Source organism: Magallana gigas, chromosome 6, assembly GCF_963853765.1.
Source record: "Magallana gigas chromosome 6, xbMagGiga1.1, whole genome shotgun sequence".
NCBI classification, from domain to species: Eukaryota; Metazoa; Mollusca; class Bivalvia; order Ostreida; family Ostreidae; genus Magallana; species Magallana gigas.
In genome coordinates, this window is record NC_088858.1 from 16,052,551 (window position 1) to 16,070,625 (window position 18,075).

Below are 18,075 nucleotides of genomic sequence, written 5' to 3' on the forward strand. Positions count from 1 at the left end.
ATTTATACCTTAAAATTCCTATCTTATACTAAGGGTAAGTTCATATTAATGGAAGAGCCACAGTAACAGCCGCAAGCGTGAACTTTGATTTTCGCTTGTGACTTTGCAGTTAACGGCGTTCAACGTTTGTGACGTCATAATAAAACTCGTTATTTTAACCTTTGAGTAACTTGTGTGCATTACAGTGTTATAACTGCCGTAGCTTTCAATACACTTTACAAGCAAAAAATATGTGAAATGTTAATATACATTGTTTTTAGCAAACCCCCTTTGCAACTGCTTTATGGAAATTTTAAAAGATAGAAACTTTGAGCTATTAGGACATAATGTGTGGATGTGCATTATAATTTACAGGACATTCTGATTTCATTATCTTTTGGAAGTTTTTAAAAACAAGGTTTTTAAGTTAACTGAATATATTACTGATCATAAATAGTTTTTCAGCGCAACTCTTCTAAATTGGATATCACTTTAGTTACTAGAAATTCATCAAACATTGCTATCAAAGACTAAGGTTTTCAACTATAGTTGGTTTACCTTTGCATGTAAAATGCCATCTTCCCAATATAAGGGTTTCTGATCCGCTCTGCTCTACATAAACCCTTGACCGAATAGGCAGAATTTGACAGGGTTAGAAACCTCGCACGCTGGTTGATGTCATACAAGTTTGCATGATCCAATAAACGTTGTTTCAATAATGATGTAAATTGTGAATTGATCAATGTTAAACCGTTGTCAAATGAATTTGAGACGGAATAGTAAAGTATTTGACTTACTGATATCGGTTTTTAGCTCACCGAGATGAAGTCAGGGGGAGCTTATGCTATACCCTCGGCGTCAGTGTCGGCGTCGGCGTCCGGACCTGGTTAAAGTTTTTGTTGCAGGTCCTGTATCTAAGCTATTACTTGTCCTATCTTCACCAAACTTGCATGGATGATGCATCTGGACCTACTTATGGACTTGAAAGACTTAGATGCTGAATCTGAGTCCTAAATTTCAGATGCTGGAGGAGGTTAAGGTTGTTGGACCAGGTTAAAGTTTTTGTTGCAGGTGCCCTTTGATAGCAATATCTAACTTACTGCAGGTCCGTACTTCACCAAACTTGCATGGATGGTGTGTCTTATGATACTGATGCACCAGACAGGCTTGGGTGCTGAATCTGAGCTATAGGTTACAGATGCTGGAGGAGGTTAATGTTTTTGTTGCAGGTGCCCTCTGATGATTATATCTTAGTTACTACTTGACGTAACTTCACCAGACTTCCATGGATGGTGCGTCTTATGATACTGATGCACCAGACAGGCTTGAATGCTGAATCTGAGCCATAGGTTTCGGATGCTGGGGGAGGTTAAGGTTTTTAGAGCTGGTTAAAGTTTTTGAAACAGGTGCCCTCTGATGATCATATTTTAGTTATTACTTGTCCTAACTACACCAGACTTCCATGGATGGTGCGTTTTATTATACTGATGCACCTGGCGGGCTTGAATGCTGAGTCTGAGCCATAGGTGTCAGATGTTGGATATGGTTAAGTTTTTTGGAACAGGTCACATGTTTAATGGATAATAGTACTATTTCAATCTTGCATAGTTGATTAAACTGTAAATAAATATGAATGAATCACAGAGGAAGCTTCAGATGCAGAGCTTGATCTCCATTATCAAGGCTGCTAAAAAATATATCTTAGTTAATACAGGTCCTAACTTCACCAAACTTGAATGGATGGTGTGTCTTATGATACAAATGCACCTGACAGGCATGGATGTTGAATCTTAGCCATTTTAGGTTGCGGATGCTGGAGGAGGTTAAGGTTTAATTGCTAGTGCCCTCTGATGATAATATCTTAGTTATTACTGGTCTGAACTTCACCAAACTTGCATGGAGATGCGTCTTATGTATACTGATGCACCTGACAGGCTTGAATGCTGAATCTGAGCCATAGGTTTCGGATGCTGGATGAGGTTTAGTTTTTTTGGAACAGGTCACATGTTTTATAGATGATAGCTTGCATAGTTGATTTCACTATATTATAAATGAAACGCAGAGGTTGCTTCAGATGCAGAGCCTGATCTCCATTATCAAGGATGCTAAAGAAATCTCCCACCTCACTCAAACCTGCTCGATAGATAGATGTGTTTGTTGATAAATGATATAACATGATTCCTATGATATAGTATTGTATGGTATGAAACAATATTGTTTAATATGATACAATATAATATCATATGTAATATTATAAAAAGTGATATGATACGATATGATATTGAATCATTTTTTTTATATTTTATGTTATGATATTGTAACATGATATCGTTATGTATAGTATTGTATATTATGATACAATATAATTGTATAATATTATATTGTATTATTAATTTATTATTTTATCACATGATACTATTACATAAGATATTGCAAAATATAATAGTGTATCCTATGATACAATATTGTATATTCTATAATATTGTATCATACGATATTGTATAATATGATATTAGTTTCTGTAATATAGAATTATATCACATGAAATTGTATATTAATATGATACTGTAATATTATATAATATCGTATCATACGATATTGTATAATATGATTTTGGTTTATAATATGATATATTATCACATCACATGAAATTGTATTGTATGATATTGTTAAATATATTATTGTATCATATGATACAATTTGTATAATATAATGTTGTATTATATATTTTACTTCATCACATAATATTGTATCATTTGATATGATACAATGTTGTATCAAATTTTATTGTATCATATGATACAATATCATATTATGTTTCAAAAATGATACAGTATCATACAATATCATACGATATTATACAATATAATATCATATGTTTCAATGTTATGATGTATTATGTAATATGATATTGTAATATAATACTATATTGTTTTATATATTATGATATTGTATTATGTGATCAAATACAATAACGTATAACACAATACAATGTCATACCTTACGTTACAATATCAAATCTCAACATTGTTTATTATGGTATTTTATTGTATTATATGATATATGTTGTAAATATGATAGGATGCAATATTTAATTCTATATTATTGTCTTGATTTACATATATGAACATATGATTATCGTACAATTTTTTAACAGATGATATACGATATTGTGTCAAAACAGAATCCATGAATATCCAAGATCATAAAGTATGATTTTCATTTAATATGATAAAGGTGGTCTCATAAAGGTGAAGTCTCATAGGGTGATGTCTCGTCTCGGTGAGCTTTGTAATCTGTGATTACCTATGTTTAGTACTAGTGAATCCATAATTTCTACGAATTTGATTTTGTTCATGGGAGCAGCCATATTGTTATACTGTTTCTGTTTATAAAGCATTCTCTGATTGGTCAGAACAAGAGGTCACAAAGGTTTAAAAATGAGTACTCTTACTAGATGGCGCAATTATTAACCCGCATATGTGTTGCCTTTTCAGTCAAGGGTTTATGTAGAGCGAAGCGGATCAGAAACCCTTGACTTGGGAAGATGGTAACATGCAAACAATTTATAGTTCGAATGAATTTGAATTTAAATTTTATCCCATTAAAACATAATACATGTCGAAGTTAATTAAAACTAGCTTATATTGTTACACATAATGCAAATGTTAAAATTAATAAATATTAAGAATACATACATATATAATGTAATGCACTACTCATTAAAAAAGCAATATTTCTTTGGACTACACGTAAAAATATATCAATTTATCTCCCTATCTACAAAATATGAGATTAAGATATTGAATAAGGAAATTCATTAACTAAGAATCTTTAATCATTTGTCAAAATATTAATGATTATAACATGTATATGCAAAACTAATCATTGTATTGTGTAATTGTATTGTGTATTTGAAAAAAAAAATTGCGAAAATCTGCAGAAGCAGAGTTATGAAGTGTACTATTTCAATTAAATTGATGTTGATTTATTATTTTTTAGGTTTTAGACATGCATATGAATTCCTCTTCAAATGCCAATGATATACATCGGGTAAGTCAATTTATATATGGAGGAAATAGTTTGAGCTAATGGCATCTAGCTTTGCCTTTAGGGAATACTCTAAAAATTCAGCTGTCAAAGTTTTATACATTAAGAAATAGAAATATTATTGCTGGTATCCAAGGTTTTATACCCCTGACTTTAGAAACAAATATTATCATTATGGGATGCTACAGCTGGCATGGATTTGATATTAAGGAGGTATTGGAAACTTCTATATTAGGCCACATAAAATAAATATTTAGATTCTCATTCTGATTTGCAAAAAATATGGGGAGAGTGGGCGAATTTTATTAATTTTTTTTTTAAAACAACTTTTGCACAGTTCAAATTCTAGAAATAACAACTGCTCTATTATTTTAAATTGTTTATGCTAATATGAGTACACAAATAACTTATAATCTTTAATTCCATTTTATTTTAACTTAACAGGGTGTTAATTCACGAAAACATTTGTATCCTTATGATAACAATCATGACTGGACTCAAACAGTGATCCACATGCTTAGGCAGCCATTAAAATGTTTCGAATTTTTAGTATACCAAGCCCAATTTTTTTTCTTGAAATTTTTTTTTTTCACATAATTATTTTTTTCAAGTAAAATTAAATGCTTCTTGGGCCCAATTTTCAGAGGGGCGGATTGGAATGAGAATCAAAAAATTAATTTTATGTGGCCTTGTGACCTAATTTTATTTTATTTTTTAAAAATAGACAACTAGCGCCAAGCTTGTTGCAAAGCGACAAGTAGGTATTCTGCCGCAGCTGTGTCATAAACGTTACGTAATACAAAGTTGATATGTATAACCTTTCCTTGATACAATGTAAGATATAAAGGCCTTTACTACATGTATTGGTATATGTTTGTTTTAAGACGATGTGCTTGTGAAATTTAATTGCCCTCTAACTTATTCTGTACATTTGAATTTTTAGCTCACCTGAGCTGAAAGCTCAAGTAAGCTATTCTGATCACATTTTGTCCGTCGTCAGTCTGTCCGTCCGTCTGTCTGTCCGTCTGTAAACTTTTTACATTTTGAACTTCTTTTCTAAAACCGCTTGGCCAATTTCAACCAAATTTGGCACAAAGCATCCTTATTGGAAGGCAAATATAAATTGCAGAAATGAAAGACCGATCTTTATTCAAAGCGGAGAAAACATCGAAAATGTAGAAAAAGGGGGGTGCATTTTTTAAAATCTTCTTCTCACGAACTACTGAGTCAAATACAACGTAATTTAGCTGAAATCATCCTTATGGGAAGGAAAATATAAATTGCTAAAAACTAAGTGCTAATTCTGTTTCAAATTTGAGTAATTTACGAAAATAATAATAAGACAGAGAGAATGGGGGTCAATCAGTTTAACTTCAGGCTTGATATTTCATATATCGAAAACCAGTTTAGAGGTAGAAGCAGCCATCTTAAAGTTGAACGGAGATGAATTTAATTTGGTTGTTGTGCAACAGTTTACGTGCGAAGGGAATATTTGAAACATCAAAAATATATTTGTGCGTTTATGTGAAGTACATGTAAATTGAGGTTACCGGTATATATTTCAATGAGTTGACATTTTCATTTGTGACGGTTGGTTTAGCTTGTTTTGATTTTCGTTTAGCATGTTAAGTTTCTTTTAATTTAACTTGAGAGGAACCATCATCTTTATTTTAGAATTAAAAATTTTTACGTGTAGACCGGTTAATCAGATAGCTGATTGCTTACATGTACCAGCGCAAAATCTGATGCACTGACAACATATTACAGAATACTAGAGAGCTCTCTTCATTATGTTGGTACGTGTAATTTGGTACAATCTCTACGTAATGGTTGATTAATGCAACATGTTTTATTAAGATGCTCAGCAATTTCAATCTAAACAGAGATTATTCTCGCTGCTTAAAATATATAAGTATATATATGATGAAAAATAAATTTTTCTCTTGTTTTAATTGTTAACAAATTTCTATTTACTAACCTGGCCTAGGAGTCAAGTTTCGGGTTATAAAGCAAGATACAGAGCTTTGCGCACAATGCAACTGTATGTTTGTACACAAAGCTGAGGTCATGCTTTAGTTCGTTTATATTTAAATGCAGCTATGCTGAATAGGAAATACCAAGTTTAAAAATCTTAAGTTGAATGTTATATACTCATGTGAACAAAAACGTGACACAAACCAAGCTATGTATCTTGCTTATAATTCTATGATTGACACTGAAATTTTGGTTGATCAATAGAAATGTCTTGCTTAAAGGATGGTATGCTGTAACTACTTTCTGGTGCCCCTTATTCAACGATTAATTGCATAAAATCTACACAAATTTTTGATACTTTTTCGAACAGAGTAAATGAAAATGACGTCTTTTAAACAGTTTCCATAGTCCTGACACATCATTGTTATGAAATTGCTTATAATTCTACGATTATTGCTGAAATTTTGGTTGATTGATAAAAATGTCTTGCTATATAGGATGATATGCTGTAACTACTTTCTGATGCCCCTTCTTCAACAATGAATTGCATAAAATCTACACAAATTTTTGATAGTTTTTCGAACACAAGTAAATGAAAACAACATCTTTTAAACTGTTTCCATAGTCCTGACACACTATTATTTTAGGATAAAAGCATTATCGGTGTTCTTAAAAAAATATTGCAACAGAAAATCATCTTTGTTTGTGGACATTTGTTGTTGTTTTTCAATAAAGTTGAAAATAATTGGTACAATAGAGCGACATGCCTGCCAATACATTAATTTGAATTATAGCTTTTAACATGTGACAACATTTTTTAGTTAAGTTTATTCATCAGTCAAGTGAGTTTAGATATGAAACGTCATACGAAATGAATTCATGCCTGGTAAACGACAATAATTTATAATGGAGAATGCCAATTAAAAATTTTTCAATGTTTTTAGTTTGAGGAATTGTGTAACACAGCACAAAGAAAACAGAGTACTAATGTAAATAAGTTTAATAAAGTTATGCAACAAATAATAAAAATAATAATATTTCATATGATTAATAGTTCTGATATAATATCACAGTCCAATTATAGTTCACTGATAATCAATTGTTCTTGGAATCAAAGAAATGATTAAAAGAATTAAAGTCACTGTCCAAATATCGAGGTAAGCCGGGAGTCTTGGTACGTAGGAACCTTCCTCACTGGTGGTGGGTTGAGGACTAACTCTTCTTGACCAAGTATGGGTATTAAACGTGGCTGAGGAAACAATGGGCGATGTTTCTTCATATCGTAGTGGACAAATGTATAGATGAAAGTACATTCATTATTACTTTGATGTTTATGCCATGGGGTTCCACGTAATCTATGTCCATAAAAGAGATATCAAGCACTTAATGTTTATTTATGATTACCACGCCATGGTCAAGATATTCATATCAAACCCAAAAGAGATATTGTTTATTTATGAACTTGGTTGATCAGCACGCCATGGTCAAGATGTCTCCCTGGCTATCAAATTAATCCAGCACAAAATGTATGTCTGTTCATGATTATCACGGTATGGGCAAAATTATCCTCAGTTGTTATCTGGTGTTTGTAAAAAAAAAAGGAAACTGGTTTTAACCGTGAACACCAACTGAAAATTTAGTTATTTACTAGTCTTTGACCCATGCCTGCACGGGTTGAGATATTGCATATGATATCTGACATTCAGGAAATAGATACATCGACACACCGTATTATTGACATTTACATAAGCAAGCTTTAAGCAGCAATAAAGCCTATAATAATGCTATTAATTTTACTACACTCTGCATAGTTAGAATAGTCTGTGTCTCAGGACAGGCCTTCACCACCATTAAAATGCCTCTCATATTCCCGTAATGTAGCTAAAAATTGCAGAATCGCTCCGAAACAATTTTGGAGAAAATTAATGAAGCTGCATTGAAAATGACAGTCAAATTATTCATAACAATTCATTTTGGGGCGGTGAATACCTTTCATCTAAAAATTTAATTCATGTTAATGAAGAATTAAACACTTTTTCACCAATGTTTTTACTCGTTTCAAATTTACACACCATGTTGACATTCCCAACTCTTGAGATTTTTCATATTAAATGCACTGAGAGTTATCTCCTGTATTTTCTTTGATGAACAGAATAGATAGCAAATTTTCAATGAAAATTTACACATATTTGTATTATCGTTTCTGAGTTTATCCATGCAAATGTGATATTGTGGAAACGTAAACTTAGTAATTTAGTGTGAATGTAATGCGCATGCGCAAGATTGTAAAATCCAAAAAATCCAGATGAGTTCCGGAATTTTTAAAGGAATTTTCATTGATTATTAATTAGCGAAGCTTGATTTAGAAAAAATAAAAAAAAATTGGTAATCTTCAAGTACCGTATATACTCGCCTATAAGTCAGATTTTTGGGAGTAGAAAATTGAGTGAAAAGTGGGGGTCTGACTTATAGGTGAGACATAGTAAAAAAATATTCACAAGAGAGAAGTAAGTTATATTTCTTTTTAAATAATAAACAGATAAATGCATTGAACATGTGTTCATAAAAAGAAAATTCAAGCAGTCTGTTTTTCACACCTAAGGTGATAATAGATATAGGGGTCATGTCACCTAAAACAACACAAGCCAACACCCCAGTTTAAGGGGCTAATAACCAACCTAATCAGTCAGTAAGGAAATAAATCGCTATCATCAAATTTTCAAAAGGACTCTTTTTAAATACTTGGTAGTTTTGAAGCTATTACCAACTTGTAATTAGTGTTATAAAAAATAATGGCATTTAAATCAAAAGTTATTTACATCATAGACCCATGATAGAAATAGTCTAGAAGCAATTATGGGGTGAAAAAAGGACATTTTTTTTTTAGAACTCAAAACATGTATGATAAAATGTGGTATTTTATTGAGAGTATCTGTACATCAATTGTCCCGACTTATAAGGGAGTCAACAGCAAAATCTTCAAATTAAAGCTGGAAAAAGACAACCGACTTATAGGCGAGTATATATGGTACCCATGATGTTTTAAATATAGAAAACAAAAGATAGTACTCTTCCGATTTCTTGGTATTAAAGCCAAAAATTTTAGTCTATTATTTTAATATAGTAGTATAGATATTGCATATGATCTTATTTTCGGTAAAAATGGTATTCCATAAAGATAAATATGTCAAATGTTAAGTATATGCAAAAATAAGTGTAGAATTCGGATATTCATTTTTATTTAATCTACCGAGGGGCCACATGGCACAGTATCCTTTGAACGCCCATATAAAGCTAGTGTTGCTCAGGTGAGCGATGTGGCCCATTTGGCCTCTTATGTAATATATTATGATGCAATAGAACATGGCAAAATGTGGAATTATTGACTTAGAGTTTTGTTTTAAATAGTTCTTATACTCTTGATTTTAGGAGATAAAGAGTTGTTCAGTAGTATTGACACGACTTCCCACAAAGAGGAAACTTCCCTTCAAGAGTAAGTTTCAATAGATTACATGAAAATAAAGTGAAACCAGCTGAAATAATGAAACAAGTTGAAATTAATTGTCAATAATTAGATGTATGAAACAAGAGAACAAAATTTCAGAAAATGACAAAAAGCTATTGGAGAATACTTTGATATATACTCTTATGGCAGAGAAAATATTAATTCTAAGAATTATGTTATTAATTTACCTGTAGTGGAATTTTATCCCAAAATAAGTACAGGTAACTCTTGATGGCTCGAACTTTGATTGCTGGAAGTTCTGGATTGTTCAACATGTCTCTGGACCTGATTTTTTTCCTTATATAACTAAACAAATTTAAACTTGATTTCTCGAACTCTTTATCTATCGAAACCTTCAATCCCTTGAAGTCAAACTGCAGCCCCATTATTTATAATCTATTGTTTTTAGCTGACCTGAGCTGAAGGCTCAAGTGAGATATTCTGATCACATTTTGTCTGTCATCCGTCAATCTGTCTGTCTATCTGTTTTTCCGTCTGTAAACTTTTCACATATTCAACATCTTGTTAAGAACCACTGGGCCAATTTCAACCAAACTTGGCACAAAGCATCCTTAGGCTTAGGGGATTTAAAATTGTGAAAATTAAGGACCATGCCCTTTTGCAAAGCGAGTTAATTAGTAATTATTGAAAATTTTGGAGAAATTTTCATAAATCTTCTCACGAACCATAAGACTGGGAAAGCTGAAGCTTGTGTTAAAGCATCCTCAGGTAGTGTAGATTCAAAGTTGTGATAATCATGACCCTCAGGGGTAGGGTGGGGCGGCATTGGGGGGTCAACATTGCTTGGAAAGCAATCAGTCAGGAAAGCTGAAAATTGTGTGGATGCATCCTCGGGTAGTGTAGGCTCAAATTTGTGAATATCATGACCCTTGGGGTAGGAAGGGGCTGCAATAAGGGGTTGCATTTTAACATAGGAATATATAAAGTAAATCTTTAAAATCTTCTCAAAAACCATTTGGGAAGGAAAGTTGAAACTTGTGTGAAAGCATCTGTAGCTGGCGTAAATTCGAGGTTGTGAAAATCATGACCCTCGGGGTAGGGTTGGGCCACAATGGGGGGTCAAGTTTTTACAAAAGAATATATACAGACCCTGAAACGTGCTACTACACCTCTAAAACGAACCGTACCGTTCCGTGCAAGAAACGAACCGTACCGTTCACAAAACGAAACGTTCCGTTCACAAAGCATACCGTACCGTTCACAAAACGAACCGTACCGTTCACAAAGCGAATCGTACCGTGCAAAAAGCGTGCAAGATAATTTATGCAAGCCCCGCCTCTAGACGGACAAAAAAGCGTACCGTACCGTGCAATAAGCGTGCAACTTCCATATACGGCTTATTGACCTAATGTCTTTAGATGAGTATGGACGGAGATTATCGCTGACCAGATAAGTTCAATATTTAGCTAGTTTTTTTTTATACGGGATAAGATAACACATACAAAGATTTAAAGCTGTTATTCTTATTAAAACAGTTACAAAAATATTTCCTTTCTTAGACCGTAATCATTTCTTTGTTTTTCGACAAAACTTGCATCGCTGATTTCTTAAACATTGTAAACTATTAACGTTCACACAATTATATTTATTAAATAATTTTATTAAATGCAAGCATTGAACGGGAAAAAGTACACGCATTCCATAAAATAACTTTCAACTTTATTTCCCGCATAGCTGGTAATGGCGTCGTGATTTCACGTGAACAAAAATCACTCGCGCGAAACACGAGTACAGAAGCTGATCTTTGGTTCTATACACAACAGGTGTTATTGTCTTTCTTTGTTTTTAGCAGTTATTGTACTTTACAACTAACTCTGTATATTTGGACGCTTAAACAGGTGTACACGAGATGCCGGTATTCACACCTTTCCACGGACACCTGTTAGGTAACTCATCACAATCTGTCGTGTGTATAGTCTAAATATATCTTACTTATACTTTGTTAGTTTCTTGGCTTTTCTTAATCTCTAGAGAACACAAACAAATACACGTAAGACTATCGGCGCGTGGATCCGTAGAACAATTCAGCGACTCTGTACATGCGGGATTTTCACATATTAACTTGCGATAAAATATCATTTACCGGGTACATTAATGTATCATCAAATGATTAATTACATCATAAATAGTTGAATGAGATAACAAGTACATGTAAGCACAAACACAGCTCTTTTTAAATTTATTTTCAATCTAATATCTTTGATGTGAAATAGCGTCGAAATTTTAACCGTCGAGATCAATCTATATGTACATCGTCCACTGTACAAACTTTTAGTCATTGTGTTGAAATCGTTGTGAAAACCATGAGTCTAAAATAAATGAATTAAATTCATACAAATAAAAATCTAATAATTGTAAGCCTTCTGTCTTACAGGATCCTATTGAGGGTCAGCTCAAGCTTATGGATGACAAGTCCAGTATTTCTTTCTTAAGCGGTTTTATTAAGCGTGATCGTATAGTTAAGATTACAACAATCTAAAGCAGCCCAAATCAGGAGTCTGCACAATCTCATTTCATATGGGTATATATAAGGTTTTACTTATGATGGACAGTTTTGACTAGTTCGGCCCATATACGACGATCATGAGTGAACATTTAGTGTTCAAAATTAAGATTAATATTTTATTTCTAAATAAAGTAACAAAACCGTCAAAACTGCCAATCAAAGAGTCTGGATGCAGGATGTGGGTCTCCGAGTCCTGGGTCTCGGAGCCCCCCCACCTAGTATGAGGCATCACTTACTCACAATACGTTCATTCATACACGGCATAAAAGGTTACAAAGGTTAATATATAGAATACACAATACATGACTCAATATAGAATACTAGAGCATTCGTTGCAGACACATAATCGCCAAATAGGTCACATGTTGCTAAACTCTCAATTTGGATATTATTCTGCCCGTATTATGACCTGGTTTCATAACATCATTTAGGAATACTACGCATTGCTACAAGAGTCACAGAGTTCATTCTGTCAATTATCATTAACAGCATTCAGTGCGCAGCATCTAGGTACACATAAATATCATAGTGACCATTATGTAATACTAGCAATTCAAGGTCATAGCATGGCTATCTGTTTACATAATTCAAAATTGTTTGCACACAATCACAAACGCCCTCAAATTGAGAGAGAGAGAGAGAGAGAGAGAGAGAGAGAGAGAGAGAGAGAGAGAGAGAGAGAGAACTTGTGTGTTGATTATAATATTTAAATTTAAGTTTTATTACTGAACTTTATTATTTCGCTTTAAGTTTCTATAGTTGGTCATTTGAGCGAGATTTTATCTCAGGACTCCACGTGCTTCGCCTGTAAATCAGTTTAAGTATAACAGTACAGATCACGCCATGCGCCGTGTGCTACTTGGCTCCTCCTATAGGGCTAGAAGAAAATTATCGAATGAAACATTTTTGTTTTATGTTTTCTTAAATCCCTATTGAAAAGAGTGTTCCTATTTTAAATTATTCAACAATAATTTCTTTCCGATTTCATGATTATAATTCAGGTACTGGCGATCAGAGTCGTTTTCCCTCGCTGTCGTATTATTTTGTTACTTGATAAATTTTTATATATTTATCACTTTTAACATTCATTTGTTGATTACTGGGTATTTGTTCGTGTCCTATTTACAACAAGTTTGTGTGTAAAAAGGTAAATAAAATATAAACAGGTTAGTCAGCATTTGTAAAACGTCAGCTAAATCGCATGCATACAGTGAAGAGCGGACACTTGTTCAACAGAATGATAAATATCGCCATAAGATATATAAAAGTTATTGACTTGTTGTGTATATCCAGTTGTGTACATATCGTAAGAATATGTTACATGTACATGTACATGTATAGTTTAACGGAAAAACAAAAACTTATTGTCATATTTTGACTATACACGCGATCTTAGTTGAGATAAGAGAAGCGATGACGGGTTACATGTAGGTATCATCTGTGTATACGAACAATTGCAGAAAATCATAGAATCAATATTTAAATGAATAAAATTCGTGTCAAAAAACTATATAACAGTTTAATTCAAGATTTCTTATCTGAAATTCATTGTTTATCTGATCATTAATTTTACATCGTCTATTCACTAAGGCAATCGGCGATCGGCAGTAGTATTACAGTAATACGCAATAAAGAATGATCATACGAATTATGAATAATAACAACTAGCCGAGAATCAAGACAACGATAAAGGAAACTAAAGAAATATCGGAATAAAGTCGGGGCAATTTTTTGTAGAAATTTTTAATGGATTAGAAATATTTAATGACTTCAACTCAAGTACATGTATAGAAATAAAAACTTAAGATGATGTGTAAAATTATCGACAGCACACTAAATGAACAAAAATATATCGGATTAAAGTCAAACAGTTCTTTTAATCTGTCTTAATGATTACATTTATCTAAATGAAATACTAATAATAACAGATTGATCAAAATTAAAATTACCCCCGCTTCCCGGTTGTCACTGAGTACACGTTTCGCGCAACGTATCAAAAACGGGGGAACGGATGGAAGTCCTGATTTTAAATAGATCGATTGAAATACTTTTGTAATATATCATATAAATAAAGAAAAATTCTTGTCATAATTACCACCATGCTGAAGTAGATCGGGCAAAAACTAAACAAAATTATATAGAGAAAAATCAAAGCGTGCAGGCCACGCCTACCTCATTAATAAAGCGCGCAAACCGTTCACAAAGCGTGCAGCTTTTTTTAGCAAAGCGTACCGTGCAAGAAGTGAACCGTTCCGTTCACAAAGCGTACCGTACCGTTCACAAAGCGAACCGTACCGTTCACAAAACGAACCGTACCGTTCACAAAGCGAACCGTACCGTTAAAAAAGCGTAACGAACCGAACTGTGCAACTGGTGTAGTAGCACGTTTCAGGGTCTGTAGAGTAAATTCTTTAAAAATCTTCTTCTCAGAAACCAATTAGCAAGGAAAGCTGAAACTTATGTGGAAGCTTTCTCATGTAGTGTTGATTTAATTTTGTGAAAATCATGACCCCCAGGGGTAGGGTGGGGCCACAATGGGGTGTCATACTTTTACATAGAAATATATTGTGTAAATCTTTTAAAATTTTCTTCTCAAAAACCATTTGGCCAGAAAAGCTGAAACTTGTGTGGAAGCATCTTCAGAGGGTGTATATTCAAGTTTGTACACATCATTGTCCCCATGGATAAGGTGGGGCCACAATGGGGGGTCAAAGTTTCACATTCTAATATACAAAGTAAATTTTTTAAAATATTTTTCTCAGAAACTAATCAGCCAGGATAGCTGAAACTTGGGTGAAAGCATCCTTAGGTAGTGTAGATACAAATTTGTGAAAATCATGACTCCGGGGAGGGTGGCGTCCCAATGAGGGGGGGGGGGGTCAAACTTTTACATTGGAATATAGTGTAAATCTTTTAAAATCTTTATCTCAGAAACTATTCAGACAGGAAAGCTGAAACTTGTGTAAAAGCATTCTCAGATAGGGTAGATTCAAGTTTGTTCAAATCATGGTCCCTGGGGAGGGGGGTGTGCAAAAATTTACAAAGGAATATAAATAAGAACAATTTAAAATATCTTTTTCTAAAAACCATTTGCCCAGAAAAGCTGTAAATTTACTGAAAGCAACCTCAGATAATGTAGATTTAGATTCTTTCAAATCAAAATCTTGAGGAGTAGAGAGGGGCCACATTAGGATTACAAAGGAGAATATTTTAATTATTCACGAAAAATGAAATGTTATGATGTATGGACTCACCTATATGCAAGCATTTTGACTTATTGCCGATTCTTTCAAATTGTTTAGACTTTGGTCCTTGGACGAGTCTAGGGCCCCACAAGGGGTTCAGAGTTTGATGTAGGTTTTTATCCTTTATATAAACAATTGTTTAGGATCTTTTTGAGAACTTCAATGCTGGTGATATGACTATAAAATAATCCTTTTAGAAAAGGGACTTAATTATAAACATAAGAATATCCAGGATTTAAAAAAATGGACCTTTACTTATACAGGATCTACATGTATTATTGTACATTTTTTGTAGTATATACATGTACAGCCTGTATAAGTAAGAGTTCTTTTTTTTTTTATCCTGGATATTCTTATGCCAAGATAGTTTGAATTATGACTCTGTTAAGCTGATTTTATCATACCTATTGTTGCTCAGTTGAGCGATGTGGCCCATGGGCCTCTTGTAATACCAGAACCATGTTTTGTTGACAATATTATGCCATTTTATTAATAATTATGATGTGCCCACTGTATGTATATTAGCATCTTTGTCATCATAGCAATGTGGTCAACTCATAATATGATGCATAAAATAAAATGATATTTTGCATATGACTTTACTCAACATTTGTTTCTATTTCGTTTTAAATATCCAGATCTGAATATTTAAGTGAAAAGCAATGTTGTTCAAGCACATGCGTAAGGTTAGCAATAAAATAAATGACTTAATATCATAACATCCTGTAAGACTAAATTAAAAACCCATTGGTCAATTGGAAAATTTCAAACTCTTGAAAAAAATGTTCCTTGGGTGCCATGGACTTGGAGCCATCGAGAGTCACCTGTATACTATATTTATTATTATGTTATTGTAAATGTTTAACATCTGATTTGTATAAAACTTAAGGATAGATGCAATGTTCCTTATAGTTTTATATAATTTTCCTTGATAAATTATTTCTTCTTTATTAACATTAAAAATAGTTGTTAAAGCCCAAAAACTCAAGGTGCGAGCGCATTACCAGGCTATTTTTGGAGTTAGAATATTTTGAATTTTTCTTTTAATTGCATACAAAATGCAATAAAATGCTTTAAAAAAAAATAAAAACATATCTTTGATTGAAACCATATATCCAAATAGAAAAAAAGTCATGTAACATGAAAATATTAATTTGGCATAATGCAGTGGAAATCTTTGCACTGCGGAGATAGAAAGAATGAGAAAATAATGGAAGACAGGTCGCGTCTGACCTTCAAATTGCTTTCAAAGAATTAACAATAAAAGAAACTTTTTTTCCTTTATTTATTTAAGCCCTGTTCTTAAACTTTACAGATCAAAATGCTAAATTAAAGGTATGCTGTGTATATTCCATTAGACTCTACATTTTTGCTCTTTTGTTTTTTCTTTGAGAATATTATAAGTATTATAAGTTTTGAATTTCTTTATGTTTGAAGCAGAGGCAGTTGAACAGTCCATTGCTTGTAACTTGTTTTCTTGGCATGCATGAAGGTTATATGTGATTTTTTTCAGGAGATATTTTAAATCTTATGCATGTATTGATTAATTTGAAGTCCTATATATAATTAGTATCCTACAGCTGCATTAGAACTTGCACTGGCATCTTCATTTTTGGGGTAGGATTGCCAAGAACGCATTTGATAGCGCATATCTTGACCATGCACAAAGTCTGTGCCATGGCTCTGCTCTCTGATAAACATACAGTAAAGAAAAAATTGTGGTTACTGTGGCGGCACAGTTTAGTCTCCAGCAGCACCACTAAAGCTTCAACTGCAAGCCCTAATAAGGCACATAATGGCAGTATCAATGCAGTGATAAGTCGAGTGTGTTTGCATGACTACCTCTCAAGAGTCCTTTGGGATGTCCCTCCTCAGAGTTCTGTCAATCTCCAACTTGGGGCGACATGGCCTTAATGAATTATGTAAATTTGTTATCTTTTTCCAAAGAATTTCGATTTTACACATTCCATAGTATACCTTACTAATTTATTGAATTCCAAGTACCGTATTTTTCAGGGCATATGCCGATGTGGGGCATAGGCCGAATTGCTCATTTTCAGACAAAATTCAGGAAAAATCCATAGACTAGCCGAATTGGGGGAGAGGCCGATTTTCAATCGATGATTACTGTGGTGAAAGTATGATCGCTGCATGATGAAGGAATTTAAGTTGTCGTATTAAGTATATACTTTCAGAATATCGATGTAGAAAGTCAAAAGAGTAATTAAAGTTATTAAATTTGCTTAACATATATATTTTAAACATTTAAAAAAAATATAATTGTGTTTTGTGGTTGTTTGGTCTCTTCCGTATTCGTCGGTATATATCGTTAGGTATCGTAATTTTACATAATGTAAATTTAATTGCAACACCAACCTCCGTGGTACTGTCTGATAGAACTAAGTATGAAATTTTACCAAACCTTTTATATTTTATTAAAACCTTACTGCTCAATTTCATTTAATCAAGTAATACTTTGAAAGCTACTTGTAGATCGGGGTATGGCGTCCATTAGCTCAACAGGTGGTTTCATATTCAAATAGAGTTATCCCCCGTAATCGCATGAATGAGAAAACGAAATACCACACATAAAATATTTAATTTGTGTTTTTTTTCATATTTAATAAATTAAAAAGTGACTTGCCGTTATGCAAAGAAGTTGTAATGTTAAAAACACAATTAATGCGGTGAGGTGTAAGGGTGTACACTACGTGCCCCCAGGCTGTGTAAATAGTCACGGGTTTCACACCTTTGTATATACACACGACACCAGAATACCGTTATTTCATCCAACA

General features: G+C 33.0%; 3 protein-coding genes and 1 long non-coding RNA gene across 7 annotated transcripts in view; 2 read left to right on the top strand and 2 right to left on the bottom strand.

The window, feature by feature from the left end:
• LOC136276615 (plasminogen-like) overlaps nt 1-18,075 on the bottom strand; it is a 323,562-nt gene that overhangs the window by 87,258 nt on the left and 218,229 nt on the right. The window lies entirely within an intron of this gene.
• LOC136269712 (serine/threonine-protein phosphatase 6 regulatory ankyrin repeat subunit B-like) overlaps nt 1-18,075 on the top strand; it is a 267,148-nt gene that overhangs the window by 79,159 nt on the left and 169,914 nt on the right. The window lies entirely within an intron of this gene.
• The window catches only part of LOC105341065 (uncharacterized), a 109,031-nt gene that overhangs the window by 52,305 nt on the left and 38,651 nt on the right, over nt 1-18,075 (top strand). For 2 of the 3 annotated variants that reach the window (XM_034478548.2, XM_066089049.1), the window contains one exon: nt 9,433-9,496. In XM_034478548.2, coding sequence (XP_034334439.2) covers nt 9,433-9,496 — 64 coding nt within the window. Of the gene's footprint in view, nt 1-3,985; nt 4,033-9,432; nt 9,497-18,075 lie in introns of those variants that run through there. The other variant, XM_066089050.1, reaches the window with a different exon arrangement.
• LOC136276617 (uncharacterized) overlaps nt 6,986-18,075 on the bottom strand; it is a 47,811-nt gene continuing 36,721 nt past the window's right edge. Inside the window, exon 3 of the long non-coding RNA XR_010715146.1 lies at nt 6,986-7,582. This is a non-coding gene — a long non-coding RNA (uncharacterized lncRNA). The remainder of the gene's footprint in view (nt 7,583-18,075) is intronic.